Source organism: Mustela erminea, chromosome 4 (genome assembly GCF_009829155.1).
Source record: "Mustela erminea isolate mMusErm1 chromosome 4, mMusErm1.Pri, whole genome shotgun sequence".
Classification (NCBI taxonomy): Eukaryota; Metazoa; Chordata; class Mammalia; order Carnivora; family Mustelidae; genus Mustela; species Mustela erminea.
This window is the reverse complement of record NC_045617.1, coordinates 9,376,796-9,400,086: the sequence shown is the minus strand read 5'-3', so window position 1 is coordinate 9,400,086 and position 23,291 is coordinate 9,376,796. Positions and strand designations below refer to the sequence as shown.

Below are 23,291 nucleotides of genomic sequence, written 5' to 3'. Positions count from 1 at the left end.
AGCCACAATGCCGCCCACAGCTGTCAAGCTACAGAGCTCACGTTTATCCCCTACATGATCCATGTGCGGTTTCTTTTTTAAAAGATTTATTGATTTCTTGTAGAGAGATGGAACATGAGTGGGGGGAGGGGCAGAGGGAAAGAATCTCAAGCAGACTTCCCACCGAGCATGGAGCCCGAGAGGGATTGATCTCATGACCTTGAGATTATGACCTGAGCAGAAATCAAGAGTCAGATGCTCAATCGAGTGAGCCACCAGGTGCCCCACCCCCCCCGACCATGTGCTTTTTTTTTAGTGACGTGATAGGAAAGATTCAAGTATGGATCTGCTCTTAGTTCCTCCAGGTCACCCTGGCGAACCTCCAGGTGATCCAGAACATCTTCTCCAGCTAATACTGTTGCTCGTTTGGGCACCTGTTAGCTTTGTAGCCAGCGGGGGAGTTGACGGGAGCAAACAGCTGTGCTCTGTTTACCTTTTGAAAATCAAGCGGCTGGTCCCGTGTCTGGAGGCGTTGAGGTCTCCCCTACAGCAAGAGTCAGACATTCTTTGCGGTTCCCTGTTCACTTCCGGCTCAGCCTGCCACGGACGTGGATTGCTGAGGGGTGGCCCGACGGAAAAGGAACCACACCTTCCCTGTCCAGAGCAGGTTTTTCTTTCTCCCCTCTACTGGTGCTGTCCACACCCTCCCGCAGGTGCCCGGAGAGAAGTAGTGAGGTCTTTCCAGGGTCTTCTCACAGTGCTGGGGCTAGATCTAGAGCCAAACAGAAACAGAATTCAGTTTCAGGTCTGGGCTTCCGTTTACGCAACTCACTGAGTTAGCGAATGTCAACGAAAGCCTTGTCGGGTCGGGTCGGGCCGGGCATTGCGCTCGCTCTGACGCTGAGCAGATGGACAGCTGGGATCCTCGCCTCGCGCCTTCCCCTGTCTCCCGGGCACTGACATGGACGGTGGTACCTCGGGTACCCGAGCTGGGTGGGAGATCCCGGGGTGGTGTGTAAGTCAGCGGAATGAGCAGCCACCCCTCTCCTGCTGATGAAATAGCACACCCGTGTTCAGTTGTAAACATACTTACAACTACAAGACAGATTCTTTCTTTTTTAGGACTAGAGCACTCCGGAACGTGCTTTATTATTTTGGGTTTTTGCGTGCGGCGTACAGAATCTAGAAGAGCTAAGGTGGTCTTGGTCTTTTCTCCCGATAGATTTTTAAAGACTTTCATGAAGGCGCCATTAATTTTGGACCCACCTACAAGTATGATGTTGGCTCAGCCGCCTACGACACGAGTGACAAGTGCCGCACCCCTGCCTGGACAGACAGGGTCCTGTGGTGGAGGAAGAGGCACTCTTTTGACAGGACAGGTGCGTGAGATGTGCGAGCTTTCGGAGGTGGTTGAGGCTGCGCGCTCGATAGTGCAGAGGGGAAGTCGGTCCCATTCATTCAGCGCGGCGCGCTTTGCTGTATAAATGACAACTGTCTTGACCCAGAACTATAGGAAACTCATTCCAGTTGGGAGCCCCTAAGCTTTGGGAGTTGTGTTTTGGGGAACCCCCTGGCTTTCCCCGTCCTGCACCATGGCTGTCCCCTTCCCCCTGCCTGACACACACACCCCGCGCCGTCTGCCTTCTGTTCTGGGCGGACAGCAAGGAGAGAGGCCTCGGCTCTTCCCCTCCAGCGACTGTCCCTCTTACACACGTGCACGTCATCCCTCACATGTCATTCAACCAAACGCTGACCTGCTTCAGGCCCCAGCTCTGCGTTGAACGTGAGCCGGACGCAGGAAAGGAGCGTTTTCTCTCAGTCCGTTGTCAAGGACATCTTGAATTGCTAGCGACGGCCCACCAGGAAGGGTGGTGGATTAGGGCACCAGGAGGTGAAACAGCTCTGCTTTTCTGGCAAGATGGGCGCAGAGATTTCAAAGCCAGGGAATCCTATCATTCAGATCAGTCTCTGGACGTCTGTGGACATTGTCCAGGCATCAAAAAGCAGGCATACTGTGATGTCCTTGGCCTTGGCTTTGCCTACACACAGGGCTACAGACTTCTGTGCTCCTGTAGCCCCTGGGAGGGAACCCCACAGCTACGTCTGCACACACGCTCGGGTTGTCCCCTGGGAAGGGCGTAGCAGACCCTCTCTCCCCGACCCTGACCTCCTTCCCTCCCCACCCCCGCCCAAGCCAGCTCAGGTTAGAGCAAACGGGTCTGAGACAGGCATGTCCGTGCGGTAGACCCCTGGCGCGAGCTTCCTGTCGGCATTCTCGTATGTTGATACCGTTTTGTGTTGTGTGTGGGTCTCTTGATTGGAACCTCTGCGAGCAGCTGGAGAACTCAACCTTCTAGACAACGACGTAGAGGCTGACAGCACTGTCAGACATTCCTGGTCTCCTGGTGCCCTCAAGTATTACGGCCGAGCCGAGCTCCAAGCATCTGATCACAGGTACGGTCCTCGCTGCCACCGGCACGTTGTCCTGGGCTGTGGAAAGCAGTGTCTGCTGCTCCCTGCAGTGAACGGACACGCTGTCCCCTGCGGAATGCGTGTGTGCACGCGTGTGAAAGATATCAAAGAACGAAGAAGAGGGTGACCACTAGCTGTGTCCCCTCCACCAAGATTTAATCCGTGTTAGCATGGCAATTGCTCACATCATAAATGACCTCAGGGATAAAAATTGCAAAGGTGAAGCCTATTTTGTCATTGAAATTCCCATAAATGATGTCACTGCACAACTTGCTTTTTTTTTTTTTTTTTTTTTTTTTTTGGGTTACTTAATGGCTTTGAGACACAGTCACACTGATATTACAGACCTGGCTCATTCCCTCGTAATTGCTGTCCAGTATTCTACTGAATATGTCCATGCAATGTACCCATTCACCTGCTGGTAATTTTTTTTTCTGATTTTTTTTCTAATATTTTTTTTCTAATTTTTAAAATTTTTTTTAAATTTTTTTTCTCTAATATTTTATCATTGCAAATGCCAAAGGGTTTTTAAGTGTTGGATCTGAGTTCTTTAATGCTCTGAGCTGTCAGTGTGTGCTGGGACCAGCCACGGAGGGCGATTAGTCTCGTGGAGTATCTTGAAAGAGACCAAGGATGGCTGCAAGGGTGCAAATAGAAGGATTTGCTCTTCCCGTGGCTGCTACCAAAACTAGCCTGTCGTTTTCACCTTCTACAAGGAAAGAAATTAGGAGAGATTTGGTAGTGAAGAGCTGGTCAGCCAGGAGGTGCAAATCTTTAGATACTCTAAATTCTTAAGAAACCTGTTGTTGCAAATACATACCTAGAAACAAACCTTGGGGAATCTCCGGTTATGGGACTTTCTACAGAGAACTATAGGTTTGCTAGTTCAGTGAGTGTCTTTAGAAGCAATGCCTTTAACCACTATTCCCTGAAAGACCTCGAATACTGGGCCCTGTTGCTGGCACTGAGGATTGACAGAGAACAAAACAGACAAGACCACATTCCCGGGAAGTTGTCTAGTGAGTACAGACAGACAGTAAACAAACGTGAAAGGAAAAATGGCAATGATGAGACTCAGAAAAAGGGTTGGTGTTCAAGGAAGGCCTTTCAGATAGGGTGACCATGGAGGCCAAACCTGAAAGAAGAGAGAGTGTGAGCCATAGCGGTGTCAGGAAGAGAGCATTGCAGGGTGAGGAGCGAGGCCGTGAACCTTCAGGGATCCAGAGAATCGAGGGGGAATGGAAAGAGTAGAGGAAGTCCTAGAAGCTGGGGAGCAGCGCAGGCCGTGTGGAAGCCTGTGGGCCCAAGAACGTGGGGTTCGGGTTTTCCTCGGACTGAGGAGTGGCCTCATCTGACGAGGTGTTGACAGAGTCAGCCAAAGAGAGTGCAGTGGGTCCAAGGAAGAAGCTGGCACAGTAGGCAAGGGAAGAAACAGTGACAGCCTTGGACCAGGTGGTCATGGGTCGCCATGGCAAGACGTGGATGGGTTCTGGATAGACTTTGAAAGTGGAGCCCACAGAATTGCGTAAGGGTTGGATCGTGTGTTGCATGCATGTGTGTGTGTGTGTGTGTTTGTATGTGTTTGTGGGGGGGGGTACTTGAGGAGGCTCCCAGAGCTGGGTCTGAGCAGCCAGAAGGATGGAGTTGCCTTCACTCAACTGGGACGCCAGGAGCTGGTTTGAAGAGCATCTTCAACATTTGTGCATCTTTCCAATGACAAAAGCAGATCCCTCAGTTACTGGCTATTAAGGGAGACATACGGGCGCAAACAAACCCTCCGTAGTTCCTCTGAGACAATGTCTATAATGGTCTGTTAGGTGTCTTCTGCATTTTCCACGCGTGTTAGAAGCTTTTACACCAAAATGTTAGCCTGTGTGTGGTGTGTGCCCAGTGCCGACACCTTTTTACACACACACACACACACACAAGCATAGAAAACATTAGGGTTATATCTTGCAGACCTACCATGTTGCCTTACTGCATTTATTTTATTTTTTTTAAGATTTTTTAAAATTTATTTGACAGAGATCACAAGTAGGCAGAGAGGGGGAAGGGAAGCAGGCTCCCTGATGCAGGACTCGATCCCAGGACCCTGGAATCATGACCTAAGCTGAAGGCAGAGGCTTAACCCACTGAGCCACCCAGGCGCCCCTGCATGTATATTTTTAAGTTAAACGTTTTATGTTGAAATAATTCTAGACTGGCATGCGGTTATAAGGAATAATACGGGGAGCGCGCATGCGCTTTCCCCAGGCCCCACGGTGAGGAGGTCCTGTCACTCTGTAGCAACAAAGTCACTGTCAAGATACGGAACATCTCCTTCACCACAGGGTGTCTCCTGGCGCCTTTCCACAGGCGTCTGCTCCCTAACCCCTGTCCGCCACTGCTCTTTTCCTCTCTTTCCATAATTTCATCATTCTAAGCATCAATGGGATCAAAATGAGGGGGACTGGCTTTTCCCTGCCAGCCTCATCTTCTGCAGATTCGCCCAGTCGTCCCACTTCTCCATAGCCCATTTGCATTCCTGGGGGCGTGGCCCGCGGGCACCTGCACCTGCTTCCTCTGTCACCGCGCTTCCCATCTACATGTGCGGCTCGTGGGAAGAGGTTTTCTGCCTCTCACTTAGTGCATATCCTGGCATCAGATTTTCCCCATCTTTTTTCTTCTAGATGCCCCCCAAAAAACCCCAAAACCAAAAATCTAACAATTGCAACATAAATGTATGAGAAACACACTGATTATCATTCACATCTCCTCATTTTTGCCGTGTTCCTGTTTTTCAGGGTTACCATCATATGATCTACTATTGTCTCTTATATTTTGTTTCCTCTTAACACTGTATTGTAAATGTCTTCAAGAAGATTACATAATCGGGGCACCCGGGTGGCTCAGATGGTTGGGCATCTGCCTTTGTCTGTGGTCATGATCCCAGGGGCTCTGGGATCAAGTCCCGGGTCGGGCTCCTTGCTCAGTGAGGATCCTATTTCTCCCTCTGACTGCTTCTCACTCTGCTTGTGCGCTCTCTCTCTCTCTCTCTCTCTCAATCTGACAAATAAAAATCTTTAAAAAAAATTATGTAATCTCCATAATAGAGGATTTCCTAAATTTTTGCAAAGGGAGTAAATCCACCCCTGTATCACAATGGCAATAAACAATGACTGCATTATTTCTTGCTGATCTATTTTCCTGAGTATGTCAACTTGGCTTCTCTGACATTATTCTTATTAATTGTATAAAATATTATCAGATGGCTGCACCATCACCGTTTCCCTATTATGGCACAGTTAGTGTTTCCCCTTTCCACTTCCATCAACAGTGCTGTAACAATTATCCTTGTGTACAAATCTTTGTATGCCTCTCTGATCACTTTCTTAGAAAAAAGGCCTAGAATTAAAATTAGTAGGTTGAAAGAGATGAACATTATTGAGATTCTTAACAGCAATTGCCAAATAGCCCTCCAAAAACTTGGACCCCTAGCCAAGAGGGAATTCCCACTTCTCTCCATCCTCGGCAGTGCTGAGTAATACCACGTAGAAGAATCTCAGCTAAGAGCCAGTGCTGTTTTCTCCAAATCATCCTTAAGCAAGAATGTCAAGGCAATGCTAAGGTTGGCCAAAGATAGAGTCGGAAAGCCTAGGACAGGACAGCCAGGCTCCGTGCCGGGCTGGGGCCACACCCACGGGCCATGGATGTTCACTCTCGACAGTGGATCTCTGGGGACTGGGCCCTCCTCGGCCCCGTCACCCATCACCTGTCTTCCCTCCCTATCTAACACAGACCCGTGCTGGCAGTCGTGGAGGTGGAAGTTCAAGAAGTTGATGTGGGTGCTCGGGAGACAGTGTTCCGGGAAGTGTCCTCTTTCCAGGGCCCCCTGGATGCCACCGTCGTAGTCAACCTTCAGTCACCGACCTTAGAGGAGAAAAATGAGTTTCCTGAAGACGTGCGCGCAGAGCTCATGCAGACCCTGGGCAATTATGGGACCATCGTTCTCGTCAGGTACTAGCGCCTGGCTGGGATGGGTCCCGTGTGCCTCTTAGATATATCACCAGCCAGAACCACGAGAGCTGCCGATCGTTCTTGCCATTGACTTGGTACCTCTCATTTATTCCAGGATCAACCAAGGGCAGATGCTGGTGACTTTTGCAGACAGTCACTCAGCTCTCAGCGTCCTGGATGTGGATGGTATGAAGGTGAGTCATGCTCAGTCCCCCATGGCACGGGGGCTGCTTAACTCCCCAGAGTTTTCTTGGGCACCACATGAGGGCAGGAGCTAACTAGCACCCTTCCTTCTGGTGTCTATTCCTGGTCTCCTCGTTGAGGTCTCTAATGTCCAACCCTAGCCATTTGCAGAATCTGGAAGGAAGAGCAAATGTTAGAGGGTAGATCCCCCCGAATCACTGGATCTGTCGCGGCTCACACTTGGGAGGGCATTTGCTATTCTTCTCATTAGACGGTGTATTTTGGAATCTACAGTGTACAGGTAGTTTCCATTTTGATAATATCCTGGTTTTACATTCACATGGGATGAAAAGCTGGAGATGATGATTCAACTTTTAGTTAGACCAAATGTGAGCTCTGCTGATCTTGCCTGAGGTCTAGGCCCTCAACTTTTCTTGGCAAAACAGGAAGATTGGCCTACTCCTTATGCATGAGTTTGAGCAGGATGCCCTTTGAGAGCAAAGGAGGTGGTTCTAAGGTCTGTACTCCCTTCTCAGATGGCCACTCTGTCCTCGCAGGTGAAAGGCAGAGCCGTGAAGATCAGACCAAAGACCAAGGACTGGCTGAAAGGTTTGCAAGAGGAGATCATCCGAAAACGGGATAGCATGGCCTCCATGTCTCCCACTGCCAATTCCTGTTTGCTGGAGGAAAACTTCGACTTCACAACTCTGGACTACGAGTCAGAGGGTGAGTACCTCTGCAAGGACCTCTTGGTCATTGTGGCAAGGCCAGCAGGCAAGAAGTTCCCACAACCAGCATGAGATTTTCAAGACCCCTTCTCACACCTAAAGGTGACAGAGGGTCCTTGGGGCACACGCACTGTATTCCCAAGCTAAGCTGGGCACTGCACATCTGAAGGAGATGCCTGTAGCGGTCAGTAAGCCCTGGAGCCGTCTGAAATGACAGTGAGGACAGTGGCTTTGAGGCTCTCTGGGCTGGGCTCACTCCGTGTCTCAGGCCTGAATGGAACTGGGGTTCTGTACCAGTTGATGCGGACAATTCTGTAGCAATTGATGTGTACCCATTGAGGCTGGGCCGCAGGCCTCCTGACGCTGAGCAGCAAGCCCAGACGGTGACAGACCCCGTGCTATTTACCCTCATTGTGCACTGTGACATTTCCTCCCCAAGGGGATATCCTCGAAGATGACGAAGACTATTTGGTGGATGAGCTAAGTCAGCCTGTGGTCTCCGACGGGGAGATGGGTGGGGACAGCCTCTCTGAAGCCCCCAGCCCCACAGCCGCGGTGCCTGCCAGCAAGTCACCTGCGCTCAACAAGAAGAAGCAGCACCCGACCTACAAAGGTAGCTTGGCCCTTCCCTTTCCTAAAGAGCCTCGGGCATCGAATCCGCTCTCTCTCTCAGTGCCAGGGCTTTGCACGAGGCCACAATTATGTGCTCACAGCCCACGCCAGTGCTGAAACCACAAGTCCTAGCAAGTGGGTGGAAACCGGGCTCTGGGCCCATGTCCAGCTACACCACATTGACTTTCTCCAGTGCTTTTTATTTACTTTTTTTTTTTTTAAACCGCTGGTACCGCTATAGCACACCAGATCCGTGGTAATTCCTGTTTCCTCCGGATGTTTAAATGGCCACAGCCCTGAACTGGCTTCACATTTGTAATTCCATTTTTCCTCCTCACGATGTTTGTTTCAATCCCATAAGAGACATAATTATTTTTTTATTGAAATATAATTGACATGCCATGTTATATTGGTTTCAGGTGTACAACTTAGTGAACCAGTAATTCTGTACATTACACTGTGTGCGGTTACCATCTGTCCCCATATAATATTGAAACAGTGTTACTGACTGTTACGCTATACTTTTCACCCCTGTAACTGACTTATTTTAAATTGGAAGTTTGTGTCTCTTAATCCCCTTCACCTACCCACATCTCACCCCCTAGTGCACCACCAGTCCTCTGAAGGTATGAGTCTCTTTCTGGGTTTGGATTTTGTTTTTGTTTTTGTTCTTGGCTGTTGTTTGTTTTATTTTTTTAGATTCCACATGTAAGTGAAATCATGCTTGTCTTTCTACATCTGATGTATTTCACTTTAGCACACCCCCTGGGGTCCAGCATCTATGTCCTAAGTGCTGGGGTCTTGTTACATTCCTGTAACATGTTATTACACAGTAATATGATACATTAGCATCATTCTATCATTTGAGACTTAAGAAAGAGGGTTGGAAAGTCGCGCAGATTAAAAACTGCAAAGCCCTAGGTTACATAGTGTAACGGCCCTTTGGAATAAGTTGTAAAGCCTGCTGGCCTTTCCCGGGCTGGAAAGGAGGGCTGTCTGTGCTCCAGCCCCAGACTCTGCCACGGCTACAAGAGCCTTCCCGCTGCTGCTCACGGTGCCTCCCCCGTTGGAGGAAAGCTTTGTCTAGTAGGTTCGGAAAGTTGCCATGAGCTGCAGCTGAGAATACAGAATAGGCTGAAAGTGAATTGAGAGGTTTCCCAGGGAAGGTAATTTGTGGGGGAGGCGCAGACACCCCAAGTCCCTTTGTGCCATGGTCCCAAGGGTGGTTAGGAGCCTGGCTGCACTGAGCCATCGGGACCTCTTAAAGATACACTTGCAGAGCTCGGTCATGGAGATGTGGGTTTGGCGGGGGGTGGGGCTGGGACGCTGGAAATCTGGTATCTCATGAAGCTCCCCAGGTGACTGAGACGCATGGCTGGGTTTGGGGACGGCCGCCCAACCAAGGTGGTTCTGTGCTCTGCACATCCAGAGGGCTCCTGCCCGGATAGAAGGGGCCGAAGGGAATGCCCTTCAGACAGCCGGAGGTCCTTTTCTGTGGGAGTGGCCGTCGCTCAGGAAGCCCCTTGAGGGGAGGGCACATATGGGCACCAAAGCCTCTTGGAATGAAAAATTAGGAGAGCACGGGGCTCTGTGGGTGACCTTGCCACCTGGCGGGTGTGAAGGCATGTTCTCGATGCTTCCCATTAGAAGGAGAAGCCCTGCCTCTTCCCAGCTCCAACCTCAGAATTACATGGGTTTGAGCTGGTGGAAATGTGAGGGGGTGGAGTGTCTGAGTGAAAATAAAATGCATCAGGCTACGTCGTAGTGTCGTAGTGTGGGAGAGGAGACCTGCTGTGTTCCTGAACTTACGTGTCATAAATGTATAATAAAAATCAGAGCAGTCACCTCCTCACGTGCCTCCTAGCCTTAGACGTAAGGATGAGGCAGGAGGTCGATCACCTGTGCAGGATCTGGCAATGGGTGACAGTACTTGGGGCTTGATGCGTGAGCAGGGACCCCCCATTCCAGGAGCTTGCCCCGGGATGGCAGGGGCAGAGGCAGTGACCGTTCTCAGCCTCCAAAGCAGCTGTCCTGTGTCAGAGTGAGGAATTCAAACCGAGGGGCTCTGGTCTTCCAACTGTCTCCTCTTCTCCGTGTGAGTCTCCTTCGTTATTTCAGAAGGAAATAACCCTAACCCTACGCTTGGACACATCTCCGTGTCTCTCATGCCTGGACAGAAAGCCTTGTCTACAGTTCATCTCCTGTTCCAAGCAGGCACTGGGTGCCGCCCCACCCTCCCATGTCAGCAGAGGCAGAGAGGGGGGACCCCTGCTCTGCGGGAGGGAGGGGGACCCTCCTGCACAGTCGGTTCCGCGCAGACAAAAATCTGAGCCCTGCCTCACGCCTCACTCGCGTTCCGCCGTGTCCTCCAGATGGCGCTGAGCTGGTGGCAGTAAAGCAGGAGCTGGAAGCAGGTGGAGATTTCCGGCACCGTTCTCCAAGCAGGTCTCTGTCGGTGCCCACTCGGCCTCGGCCGCCTCACCCACCGCAGAGACCCCCCCCTCCAAGTAAGACTCTGTTGCTTTCGGCTTGCCACCGTGCCTGCTGGGAATAACCACCCCTTTCCCGCTACTCAGCACCTGCCTCTGAGTCGCTGCTGCCTCACCCGGGTCCCCAGCATCTTCTCCTCCTCAGGCTCCTTTCTGGGTCGATTCCAGAAATAGTTGTGTTTCTCACGGCAAACTATGTGGCTCTTTTTACCCAGCTGTTGGCCTTCCCATAGCTGTGGTTTGCTCTGGGCTTTCTGTTGGAGATGGTAGAGAATGGAAAATTGAGGGGGGTGGCCAGCAAGCAAAGACCTTCTAGCACCTTCCTCGGCAGCCCCACAGAAGTAGCCTTCTGTCTGCACCTGCTGTCCCCTCCCCATTTCCCAGGGCTCCAGTGAACCCTTATATCCGACACCCCAGGCATCCTGGCTTCTGTGGGCCCACGCTTGCTGTCCCTGGCATTCGGCGGCCTGAGGATGGGCCCTTCTCAGCCCAGCTCCGAGGACAGCACTCCTCTTCCTGTCTCCTCCACAGCTGTCCTTGGCCCCTCAAGCTTCCCTTAATGACCTGAAAAGACACTGGTGACGTGCTTTGGAGCACTTTCTGTTTTACCTCTACTGTTTAGTTCCCGCCCCGGCGCCCCACCCCAGAAGCGTGGCAGTCAGACAACGGAGTTTCCCTCAGGCTTTACCTTCTCATTGGGTTCATCTTGGTTTATGTCACAATAGTCCTCGATGGCAAGCTGGAAGCACGTGACTTCTTAAGCATATTCTTTCCTTTTCTGAGTTAACACTCAGACAATAGAACAATAAATAAAAAGAAAAATTTACATTATATTGTGGAAATTTATAAAAGTAGGTAAATACAAAAAATAAAATTTTTAAATTCACTTGATTGTCTACAAATAGCAATTGTTAACCACAAGACTTCTAGCCTTTTTCTAATTAAATACATCTGTATCTGCATGTAGTTATTTATTTTTTTTACAAAACTGGTATCCATTGTTTGGTCCTTTGTCTTTCATCTAATGTCTGTGTCTTCACATGTTCTTTTTCTTTAAGATTCCTTTATTTTTTATTTATTTATTTATTTATTTATTTATTAAAGATTTTATTCATTTGTTTGACAGAGAGAGATGGCAAGTATGCAGAGAGGTAGGCAGAGAGAGAGGGGGAAGCAGGCTCCCTGCTGAGCAGAGAGCCCAATGCGGGGCTCGATCCCAGGACCCTGAGATTGTGACCTGAGCCGAAAGCAGAGGCTTAACCCACTGAGCCACCCAGGCGCCCAAGATTCCTTTATTTAGTTTTAGAGAGAGAGCATGCAGTACTGGTCAGCCCCAAGCAGACTTTGCGCTCACAATCTGAGCCAAAACCAACACGCCCCTGAATGTTAGAAATCATAAAATATGATTTCTCAATGACTGCAAGTGTCATTTCATATCATTTATTCTCCTGCTTTGGGATTTTTTAGATTTTGCCCACGAACCATTTTTAAAATGGGGTCCGAATAATAGGAGTATATTTTAAAATTGACTTTTGTGTCAGATTTTTTAAGTCCTCCCCCTTCAGGATGTTAGATTAAAACTTGCACTCAAATAATACTTCTTGAGAGAATAGGCACAAACTGAGAATCAAAAGCGAAAACATTGACCCTGTTGGTGCCCACCTGCCCGCACGGGCTCAGACCCTAAGCGCGTCCGCGGTTGGCCTGGCTCTCTGCTGGCTGGGAATGGGCCTCAAAGCAGCCGTGACTCACTGAGATTGAGACTGTGCCCTCCTTGGTTTTCACAGCTGGTTTAATGGTGAAAAAGTCGGCATCGGACGTGTCCATCTCATCGGGCACCCACGGGCAGTACTCGATCTTGCAGACGGCCAGACTCCTGCCGGGAGCGCCCCAGCAGGCAGTGAGTTTCCCTGTGTTCGGCTCAAAGTGAAACAGACCAGCATTTCAGACCCGAGGGACCTGCCCCATGGTTCATCTTCAGCCCCTGAGACCTTGTGGGATGCCTCTTCTCAGTGAACACAGAGACCTACACCTCTTTACCCACTGTCTGACCACCAGCTCGTTCCCAGACCCAGAACTCAGGAGCAGATGTGTTATCGGGTTTCTACGTGGTTGTACAGGGTGTTAGAGAGAAAATCTTATTTGATGAAAAATCCCACGTGTCCCTGTGTGGTGGAACTGTTAGTTTCCAGACCCTTCTCTCCTTTCCAAGGCTTGCCTTTGACCTTGGTGTATGGAGCAGGGCTCAGTAGAGGGCAAAATAGGACAAATTCAGATCAGTTGTTTTGAGGGAAGACGCTAAGAAGAGGAGGGGTGTATGGCACAGTAGGGGAGCACTAGTAATGACTAGTAATGACTGAGGGGGGATTTTAGAGATGGGAAATTTCCAGAGGACGGCCGTGAGCTGCTCCGGAGTACAGGAGGTGGCAGTCAGTGGAATAGAGGTGAGGGAGGTGAAGCCAGGGGCTGGGGGGGGGGGGCGGTGAACTGTCCCGGGAGGCTGGACCGGATGCCACGTGTGACAGCAGGAGGGAATGACTCAGGAATGGTTGGTTGATGGTAGTGAAGGCAGGTCATCGTGGCAACCTGGAGGTTTAGGTTAAGAGGGAGAAAGGTGAAGAGGTAGAAAAGGCACTTTCAAGAAGAGAGTGGAAAGGGTTTTAATAACTATGTTGAGCTGTGGGAAAAGTGGCTTCTGATGATGCTTTCTCGGTATGACCTGGAAATAGATCGTGGTTTATCCACATTGCAAAGACCTGTAACCACCCGGTTTGGGAGAGGGGGCTTGTCAGCTCGGAATTACTGCATTCCGCTTCTTGGCATGAGAGTACTTCCTGGAGGAGGAGCCTGGAGGGATATGGTCTTGATTGGAGTTTGTGTTGAACTCCGGCCTGATGGAGCCCCGTGCCCCCCACCCCTGCAAGCGGATCAGTAGGCGGTGAGTGCACCAGGCGAGCCTGTTTTCCTGCTTCTGTTCATATGCTTTTCTTCTTGATTCTGTCCTGAAGCCCAAAGCCAGGATGGGGATAAGTAAACCCTACAACGTGAAGCAGATCAAAACTACCAATGCTCAGGAGGCAGAAGCAGCCATCCGATGTCTCCTGGAAGCCAGGGGCGGTGAGTGTTCTGCTGGCTTCTCCTTCTGGTCTTTTCTATGCATCTTCCTACTCGAAGGGGCTTAGAAGAGAAAGTAACTCCCCTCCCCTCGAACGCCCCCCCCACCAGAGGCAGTATTAAATTAGAAGCACCTTTTAGCAACATTTTATAAAATTCCACCAAAAATGTTATTGTCCATTTAAAATTCAGCAAGAATATGGAAATAAACCCTGGATTATTAAGAAGCACGTTAAGGTAGAGATTGAAATAAATGAAAATGAAGTTTAGAAAAGGATAATGCTCCAGGCATGAACTCATTCTGCCAGCTCCAAAAAAAGAGACAATTTGGGACCCATCCCTATTTCAGGCACAAAACCTTTTGAAATCACCAGCAAGTACAGATTCTTTACTGTCAGGCAGGGACCTCTTCCCCACTATGCCGCCTGTTAAATTTTTGGTGCTGTTACTTCTCAACCCATGTTAATATTACTCATAATCAAATTCAAAATTGCTGGTATGAATATTTTTGAGGTTTTGTGGAGGTTTTTTTGTTTTGTTTTTTTTTGTTTCGATTTTGTACAAGTATCTTTTTTGGAGAGGAGAGATCATGCGCTCTGAAGAGCCCTTCACAGCAGTCTACTTGCTTTTAGACAGGACATGTAACTTATTTGGAATCCCAAGTAACATTGAAGGAGGACATGAATTAAGAGTTCCAGAAACACCATGGTAGGATAACAGTATCATGAATGGTTTCTTTTTTTATTAAAAAAAATAATAATACAATGGTATGGATGTAACCAGCCATGTGACCACCAACTGATTAATGAGTAAAAGGTTGTATAACCACAGAATGGAATATTATTCAGCCATGAAAAGGAATGTATTCATATATATGTTTTACCATGGGTGAATCTTGACCATACTATGCGGAGTAAAAGAAGGTAAACACCAAAGGTTATTTATTATATGATTTCATTTGTTTATTTATTTATTTATTTATTTGAGCACATCAGCAGGGTGGGGAGCGGAGAGAGAGAATCGTAAGCAGGCTCCATGCCTGAAGAGCCCACTGCGGGGCTCAGTCTGACAACCCTGAAATTATGACCTGAGCATAGATCAAGAGTCGGATGCTTAAACAACGGAGCCACTTAGGCACCCCTGTCTGATTCCATTTATAGGAAGTGTCCAGAATAGGCAAATCTATACAGAGAGAAAATTACTAGTAGTTTCCAGGGCTTGGGGGAGTGGGGAATGGAGGGGTGACTGCTAATAGGAACAGGGTTCCTTTTTGTAGTGATGAGGATGTTCTAGAATCAGATAGTGGTGATGGTTGGTAAAACTCTAGGAATATACTAAAAAAACACTGAATCATAACCTTAAAAAGAGTGACTTTCATGGCATGTGAATTATATCTCAGTAAAGCTACTTGTTAAAAGTGTTCTGCGAATGTAGAGGTTAAGAGAGGTTTGAGGTCTGAGATCTACCCAGGATCCCAGCCTAGCATTTGCTTGGTCAGAAGCCCTGCTGAGATTTTGAGACATTTCGGATTATCTCCCCTGAGAAATGCACACGGCCATAAAACGTTGCACATGATGTCTGGGCCTCACTGATCCCCTATGAAGACCATCCTCGTTGAGAAGGGGAATGTGAAAGGTGGGGCCTGAACCCAGCTGGCTGGACCTGACAGCACTCAGATTTTTTGGTTTTTAGAAAAAAAGGAACTATGTTGATTTAGCAAATTACTCATAGGATGTGGACTGCCTGAAGATTAAATCAGACCACGAATTTCCCTGTCCTGCCCACTTCAGCTGTCCGTACACCTGTGTTTCAGGCGCCCCAGGAGACGCCCTAAATGCCACAGCCCTGAGGGACCCAGGCCCTTCCAAACCAGAGCCCTCAGCAGGGGTGGCCCCGCTCCTGCCCCGGCGGCCTGCGCCCAGAGTCCCTGCCATCAAGAAGCCAACCTTGAGGAGGACAGGGAAGGTAAGAAGCTGTGGCAAAGCCTCTTGCTGCCGAGGTGCTCCCGTATCTGGAGAGAGGAGGCCCAGACACGGCCCCGTCCGTGGGGACACTGCGTGGCCATCGCTTCCTCTTTCGCATCCCTGCCATGTCCTTGGCTCTCGATGAGCAGAAAAACCAGGAGTCTCTCCCAGCTGGAGGTATCAGGCCTCCCGAATGTTCTATTGGAGCCTCCAAACGGAGTCCCTGTGGGATGGCGTGTGTCCATGCCATGTGCATGTGGTTGCACGGATACAGATTTTGTTCGCCACTCGGTGGATTCATGGGGTGGACGCACTCTGCGTGGCCTCTGGTACCAGGGCCTGGACACTTCTCTTGCCACTTTTCTTGCAGATTGTGTTTTGCTCTCGCTCTCAAGCTTCTCAGCCTTGCTTGCTGCTTCAGAGACATGAGTTTGTCAGGACAGTGGCAGCCCAAAGACTGGCACCTCTAGAGACATCTGGATCTTCCGTTTGATCTCGGTGTTCTAGTAACGGGACCCTCGGTAATCCGCCGGCTGGCCCTGCCCCAGCGGCTGCCGCTTTTCCACCTGTACCGCGTGTGTGATGAGGCTCTGGCGCTTGCTCCGTGTTCTCGCACTGGTCTGCCCCGCGTTTGCACCTCGTGTCTGTCCGTCTGCCCTGCCTCCTTCCAGAGCAGACCTCCTTCCTCCTCCTCTTCCCTGGGCCCGCTCTGTCTTGTCTTTTAAAAGCCGGGACAGAAATGGTTCCTTTGCCCAGGCGGTGGAGCAGGAGTTCACCGTCAGAGGCTGGTGGGGAAGGATTGTGTCTGCGGTTCGTTTGCTCCAGGATCGGAGGGAATGTGGAGGTGCTGCTGCTTTAGGATAGAGCAGCTCCTTTGATGCAGAAGCTCCCTTTTGCCCCGTGCCATTTTTTTAAGATCCTTTTGAGTCAGAACCGAGGAAGTGACGTTCCTGGTGAAATTTGCCCTTTACTGTAGTGAAATATCAAAGATTTAAGGAGCCAGCGGCTCTGTTAGCCTTTCGATGAGCCTAACGCCCTCACATTAGGGCATTAATGTGGAGGCTGGAGGAACTTACGGCCCTCAAGTAAGTTCCTCCAGCCTCGCATGGCACACGTTGAGTTGTCAAAGCTGGCGTCCCAGAGAAGGTAGTTTTTGCAGGTTTGATTTTCATAAAGGAAGAGCATAACCCCATTTCCTCAGGTAACAGAGGATAAACTAGTTTGAGAATATTGACCGCGCGGCCCTGGGGTTCAGGTCTGCTCTCCTCTGTTGTTGGATCTGCTGCACTTGACAGAAGTGTGTCCCTCCTGTATTCTCTCGTATCTGCTCACACTTCTGAATCCCAGACATTCTCAAATCTCGAATTTGCTAGAATGTTCGCTGAGACCCGTCTCTGAAACCCTGCAGACCCCGTCTGGGTGCTGCCTCCGCGCCCCCAGTGCTGGCTGCTGACCGACTGACTGACCCTCTCTGTCCTGCCTTTCCTCAGCCCGAGTCACCGGAAGACCAGTGTGGGCCGCAGACGGTCCATTTTACCATCGGGCCCCCAGAGACGAGCCCCGAAACCTCTCCTCTAGCAGCCGCCCCTCCCGTGCCCAAACCGAGATCGCTGCAGCCCGGGAAGGGCGCCGAAAGGAAGCCGAGCGGGGGGCCGCTGGCCCCGGACGATGCCCCCGCCGCGGCCGCCCCGCCGCCCCCGCGGGAGGAGCCGCCCCCAGCGCCCCGGGCGCCCCCGAGGAGGAAGAAGTCCGCCCCCGCCGCCTTCCACCTGCAGGTGCTGCAGAGCAGCGACGGCCTCCAGGCGCTCGCCCTCGGCAGCCCCGACGGCCACCGGACCCCCGCTCGCCCACCCGACGACGACAGTCCCCTGTCCCCTCCAGCCGCTGGCCTCGGCCCTTCCCCCGCGGCGAGCCCCGACACCCCCGGTGCCAGGGAGCCCCGGGCCGAGACGGCCTCCCTTCTTGGGGACTGTCGGGATCCCTTCTGGAGCCTTCTCCACCACCCGAGCCTGCCGAAGAACGCCTGGCTTTCCCAGAGCAACAACCCGCCGGACTCGGGGACCCGGGGCCCACCAGGAACACCCACCGCCCCCACGGCCCAAGAGCTGCCATCGGGGCGCGGGCGGGGCGACGTTGGCGCCTGCGGGACCGGCGGCGACAAGGACCAGAGGACGGTACTGCAGGTGTTTGACCCGCTCGCGAACACATGAGGAGGGAGCAGGACAGCGGCGGCCGTGCGAAGTGTGCCCTCTTCCCGGGGCGGCCCTCCGCAGGGAAGCCCGGCCTCGGCCCCCACCCCCACCCCTACCTCCACCCCCATCCGACACCCCCCAGACACCCCCGCCCCCATCCGACAGCCCCACCCCCACCGACACCCCACCCCCATCCGACACCCCCCCACACCCCCAGCCCCACCTGACCCCACCCCCACCCGACACCCCCACCCCCATCCGACACCCCCCCACCCCTGCAAGAGACCTCTGTTTAAAGGCGCACTGAGAAAACACTTGTACTTCTGTCACTCTGGTGTCGTTTACAGAACTTGTGTCCCATTTTCAATCCGATGGGGGTTTTCCAGCCCCCAAGACGGGTTTTAGTCCAGACTCTTAGCATCTTAGCATCTTAGTTTCCTCTCCGGGGTCTGAGAAACCTCCGGTCAGGTTCGCCCGTGTGGCTCTGAGGACAGGGAATCCAGCTGATAATGGCCGACAAGTTCTGTCTGTGCTTTTGGGGTTTATGCGCGTCTGTGGTGTTTTTAAAATGTTTGTACTTCGCAGATTGGGGATGACTTTTTGGCGGGCCACCTGCAGACGCGGTAGCACCTGAAAGGGGGCCGGGCTCGCTGTGCGTGGCCTGCTGACCCCGGGATTTAAAAAGAAAAAAAAAAATCAGAGTTGAAAGCAGCCGCAGATCAACCAAATGACCAGATGACACATTCCCGTGAGCCCTTGTCTGTATGTACAGGTGCAGGAAGCTTGATTGCGTGGGCGATGACGTCATGCACTGTTTGGGGCTGGAAGCCTCTAGTGTTAACTAGCCGGGCGGCAGCTGGCCGAAGACCCCTCCCCATGCGTGTCAGCGGCTTTGTGCCCCGCAGCGTGCCGCAGTCTTGAGCCCAGGTGTGCGAGTTAAACCCGTTTTTATACACTGGCTCTTCCCTCTTAAAGAATGCCTCTCGGCTTCTTTCTCCCCTTGCATTCCAAACCGAAAAAGCACCAACCTGCAGACTCCAGCTGGCCTGTAATACTGGTCCTCATCGTTAGGGTCAGAAGACTATTTCATTTAGTCTGGGCTGCCTGGCTGTGGCTTCAGGAGGGAAAGTACCACCCGTAGGTAAGAGATCCCAGAGCAGCATTTTGGGGTTTGCTTATCCATATGTTCACTAGGTTTTGTGTTTTTTGTTTCTTGGGTTTTTTTGTCTGTACATTTGTGACACCACTTCTTGCCTAGTCAGTCTTTTAGAAAGACATCACCAGATGATTTTACATTTTAAGAATAATGTTGTAAGGCCTAGAATCCGTTTGGAGCAGATACCATGTTTTTGCTCACAAGTTCATAGGTGAAATCTGAGGGTGCCACATGCCGCATTTAAGGGATTTAATATCCTAGAATCATACAGCAGGGACTCTGTCTTATCCCTCATGTGACTGGACAAATGGTTAGGATGGCACTAACTGCTGATGGTTGGGATGGCAGTAATCGTCCTGCCTGGGGTGGGGGAGGTTACCACTCTCTTTCCTCCTCTGGGATTTCCGGATGATCTCTCATTGCCACTCTCAAGGTACGCTGCAGATTATTTAAATCTGGCACACAACACAAAAAGAACTATAACATGCATCGCATTTCATTTGAAAACTGATTTTAAAAAATATATATTGGTGACCCACAGAGATAAACAGATAATATATGCAGTTGACCAGTCTTAAAAAGAGGGTGTTTCTGGCCTTAGCTGATTAGCATTCTTTCTGGAGTGTGTAAGTAATTTATATCCTGTTTACCTCTCACGAACACGAGTAAACAATGTAATTCTTGAACAACTAGGGGGAGAAAGAACACAAGATGGGTAAATGGCTTGGAGAAGTTAAATAATTTGCCAGGATTCACACTGCTACTAAAAGTACTTCGAAGATTTGCTCATTCAGATGTTCCTTCCTTCTGTCACCTCTTTTTCCCACCAGAAGGAGGTGAACTTTGAAAGAAGATATATGCAACACAGCGGTTGCTTGCAAAGCTGCAAATAGGACTAATTTTCAGGTTTCTTCTTTGTTTTAGATGCAAGTAGCCAATAAATGGGACAGAGAACAGAATTTTAATGAAGAAAAGTGCTCATCACACAGGAGGCTCTTAAGGATCTGACATTCAGTATTAACACAGAATTGTGGTGACTTCAGGAGGCAGGTCGCAAGAAAAAGTCTAAGTCATTTAGCGTAAAGAATCAAACAAGTATTTGATCAGGGCTGTTCAAATTTTGTGAACAACAAACTGGATTTTGAAGTGATCATATGTAAGGTTCACGCACCAATGTTCTCTTAAAAAAGACAATTGGAATTGCCTTACTTAGTTTTTAGATCAGTATTTTAAGAGGCAGTAGTTTCCTAGGTTAGCAGAGTTGGTTAAATATCCTAAACAACCAGCAGCTGCCACCCTGAGGATTTCTCTGTGTGGGTTTTTTATTTTGGGTTTTTCTGTGCCCCCACACAGACCTTGCAGTGTCTTTCATTACCGCTCTGTAAGACAGTGCACTTCACCATGGAGAATTTGAGGCACAGAACTTTACAATTCAGCATTGTCTCCGTGACCCCAATTATATTCCCTTTTCCAACCTAATCTTCTCCGACTTCTTGCCTATTTTTAAAATACGTTCCAGTAAATGACTGAAATTAGGACATCTGCTCAAGCAGTTCCTGTAAAAGTTGACAGTTGTTGAATTTCAAGATATAATAGAATTTTCCAGACACATAGAAGTACAAGGAAAGTAATGCATTAAAACGTTCGCTTTGTAATGAAATAATTTTATCAGAAAGCTGCAAAAATTATTTATTGGGTGACTAGTAATTAAAGCCCTGTCATGTTTATTTGAAGTGATAATTTGTACTGCGGTTGTAAAAAATGCTTATTAAATATTTTTTCTCTTTTTTAAAATATGGTTTGTTTCTTTTTGGATATGAAAGAATGTTGGTATATCTTCTTTATCTTGCCTTCTATTCCGAATGAAATGTGATTACTAGTTATTCCTCTGAGTTCCTCTTTTTTTTCAATGGTGTGAAGTGGAGCCAACATCACCTTGCTGAAGGATAGTTACACTATACCATTCATTAAATAATAAACCGTTGCTCTTCCTTCCTTTTAATTAGGTTTCTCAAGGGGTTTTTTAATTTCATTGGCACTTTCAAATAACACTGGGATTTATATAGCCTATTTTTTTTTCTGTTGATTTTTAAAACATTTTCATTAACTTCAACTTTAATTCACATCTTTTTTTCTTTTTAATTTTCTAAATTTCTTCTTAATTCCTTAATTAAAAGTAGCACTAGATTCCATTATCTTTAGACTTCTCACTTAACAGTAAAAATATTTAAAGTTCTATATTTTCCCCAGATTATAGCTTTAATTCCACCCCATGCATTTTGGTATGAAATATGCTCCTTTTCATTACATTCTAGATTAATTTGCTTTTATTTTCTCTCTCATATAAGGGAGACTAATTTTCCAACAGTTCAGGGTTTGACATTTAAAAATGTTTACTTCTCATATTTTGGATTTTGACCTGAGAATATGGCCTAGATAAACCTACTTTTTAAAATGTGTTAAAGTTTGCTCTGTGGCCAAAGGCAGGATTGATTTTTGAAGTGTGTTCATCAATATAGAATAATTTTTTTTTTTTTTTACTGTAGGATACAAAATTGTGTGTGTGTGTGTGTGTGTGTGTTTGTGAGAGAGAGAGAGAGAGAGAGAGTGCACAAGAGACATATTTGATGTTTCAGTTCCTCTCTACCCCAAATGGAAGGGTCTTTCTATAAGGCAGACCTCAAGCGGGGGGGGGGGGGGGGGGTGGTACACAGTTCTCCAATGTAACAGCCTCCTACCTCCTCCCATTATTCTTACCAAGATTCCTTGGGTTTTGTTGAATTAACACTAATCAGTTTGTTTAAGCCTTTGGTCAATCTAACCTTTGCTAATTTTGACCTATTTAATAGACGCCTCTCTGAGGGATAGATACCCTGCATTCCTCACCTGCCATTCTAGACTTTGTCCCCTGGGCAGTCTGTTCTGTGCCACTGGATTTCTTGTCAATACCTGTGCCAATCCTACATTGTCTTTTTTATGCTAATTTTTATTAAGTTTGAATTTTCTTTAACTTTGGTATTTGGTAAAACAAGCCCTCCTACCTCATTCTTGTCCTTAAGAGGAACTTGGCTACTCTTGACTCTTCGAAATTGCATATAAATTTCAGAAGCAATTCATCAATTCCATTAAAAAAATAAAACCTTTTGGGAATTGTTTACTGGGAATGCATGGAATAGAATAGACATCTTTATAAGATTGACTCTTCAATCTATGACCGTAATATATTTCTTCCTTTAAGGATGTCATCATTTCTCCAAGTTTTAAGCATAATTTCTAAATACATATGAAATCAGAGGGAATAGTTTGAACCCTCATATGTCCCTCACCAAAATTTAACAGTAATTAACATTTTGCTATATTTGCTTTATATTTTTCCTTTAAAATATTTTAAATGAAGGAATTCTGCTATCATGACATTTGAATTCTAGACTAAGCACTTCTATTATGTACCTCTAAATAACATATTTATAATCTTAATACCATAAGTATATCTACCAATTCTTACTTTAAAATTCATTTGCTGTTTTTTGCCGGTGTACTTAAATATGAGTTTGTTGTGTATGGACTGTATCAATCTCGTTAAACTCATAAAATTCTAACAATTTACTCTATTTCAGTATGCCTACACCACCATGCATATACCACATTATACCATAACATTAGAAGATATGTCATATATATTCTATTATTCTTGAGAAGGTGCTATAGCCTGAAAGTTTGTGTGCCCCCCAAATTCATATGTTGAAATCTTAACCCCCAGAGATGACTGGTGTTAGGAGGTGAGGACTTTGGGAGGTGCTTAGGTCATGAGGGAGGAGCCTTCACAAATGTGATTAGAGTTTTTGTAAAGGAGACTTCACAGAGACCTCTTGCACTCTCCACATGTGAGGACACAGCAAAAAGGTGCCAGTTTATGAGCTAGGGAAACATGCCCATGTTAGTGCCATGAGCATGGACATCCAGCATCCAGAATTATGATTATTAGATGTTTGTGTTTATAAGCCACCCAGTCTGTGTTATTTTTGATACAGCTGCCTGAAGAAACTAAGAGAGGCTTCTAACTTAATTATGACTATCTATTGTGAAATGCAGCCCAATTGCAAAGCTGTTAAAATAATTTTTAATGTGTCTTAAAACTGATGAAATATGGTCTCTGTAGATTCTTTTGGATTTTCTATGTAGATAAGCATATCCTCTGCAAACAAGTTTTATTTCATGCTTTCCCACCCCTGTACCTTTGTATACCTTTTTTTTTTCCTTCTAGAAGTAGATAGGACAATTAGTACAAGGTTAAATAAAAGTGTTGGTAACAGACATTCTCCTCAAATGGAAGTGTTAATATTTTTGCCACTAAATATGATGTCTATTGTTTTTTCTTCTCTAGACATCCTCTTAATTAGGCCAAG

The 23,291-nt window shown here is 48.2% G+C and overlaps 1 protein-coding gene across 4 annotated transcripts in view; it reads left to right on the top strand.

The window, feature by feature from the left end:
• Positions 1-17,900, top strand: part of SYNJ2 (synaptojanin 2) — a 94,533-nt gene extending 76,633 nt beyond the window's left edge. For 2 of the 4 annotated variants that reach the window (XM_032338616.1, XM_032338614.1), the window contains 11 exons: positions 1,202-1,358; positions 2,316-2,433; positions 6,229-6,447; positions 6,563-6,641; positions 7,188-7,356; positions 7,798-7,971; positions 10,343-10,477; positions 12,247-12,359; positions 13,468-13,576; positions 15,387-15,538; positions 17,028-17,900. In XM_032338616.1, the coding sequence (XP_032194507.1) occupies positions 1,202-1,358; positions 2,316-2,433; positions 6,229-6,447; positions 6,563-6,641; positions 7,188-7,356; positions 7,798-7,971; positions 10,343-10,477; positions 12,247-12,359; positions 13,468-13,576; positions 15,387-15,538; positions 17,028-17,747 (2,145 nt within the window). In that variant the 3' untranslated portion in view covers positions 17,748-17,900. Of the gene's footprint in view, positions 1-1,201; positions 1,359-2,315; positions 2,434-6,228; positions 6,448-6,562; positions 6,642-7,187; positions 7,357-7,797; positions 7,972-10,342; positions 10,478-12,246; positions 12,360-13,467; positions 13,577-15,386; positions 15,539-15,907; positions 16,059-17,027 lie in introns of all 4 variants that reach the window. The other 2 variants (XM_032338618.1, XM_032338617.1) reach the window with 2 other exon arrangements.
• Positions 17,901-23,291: the final 5,391 nt, after the last annotated feature.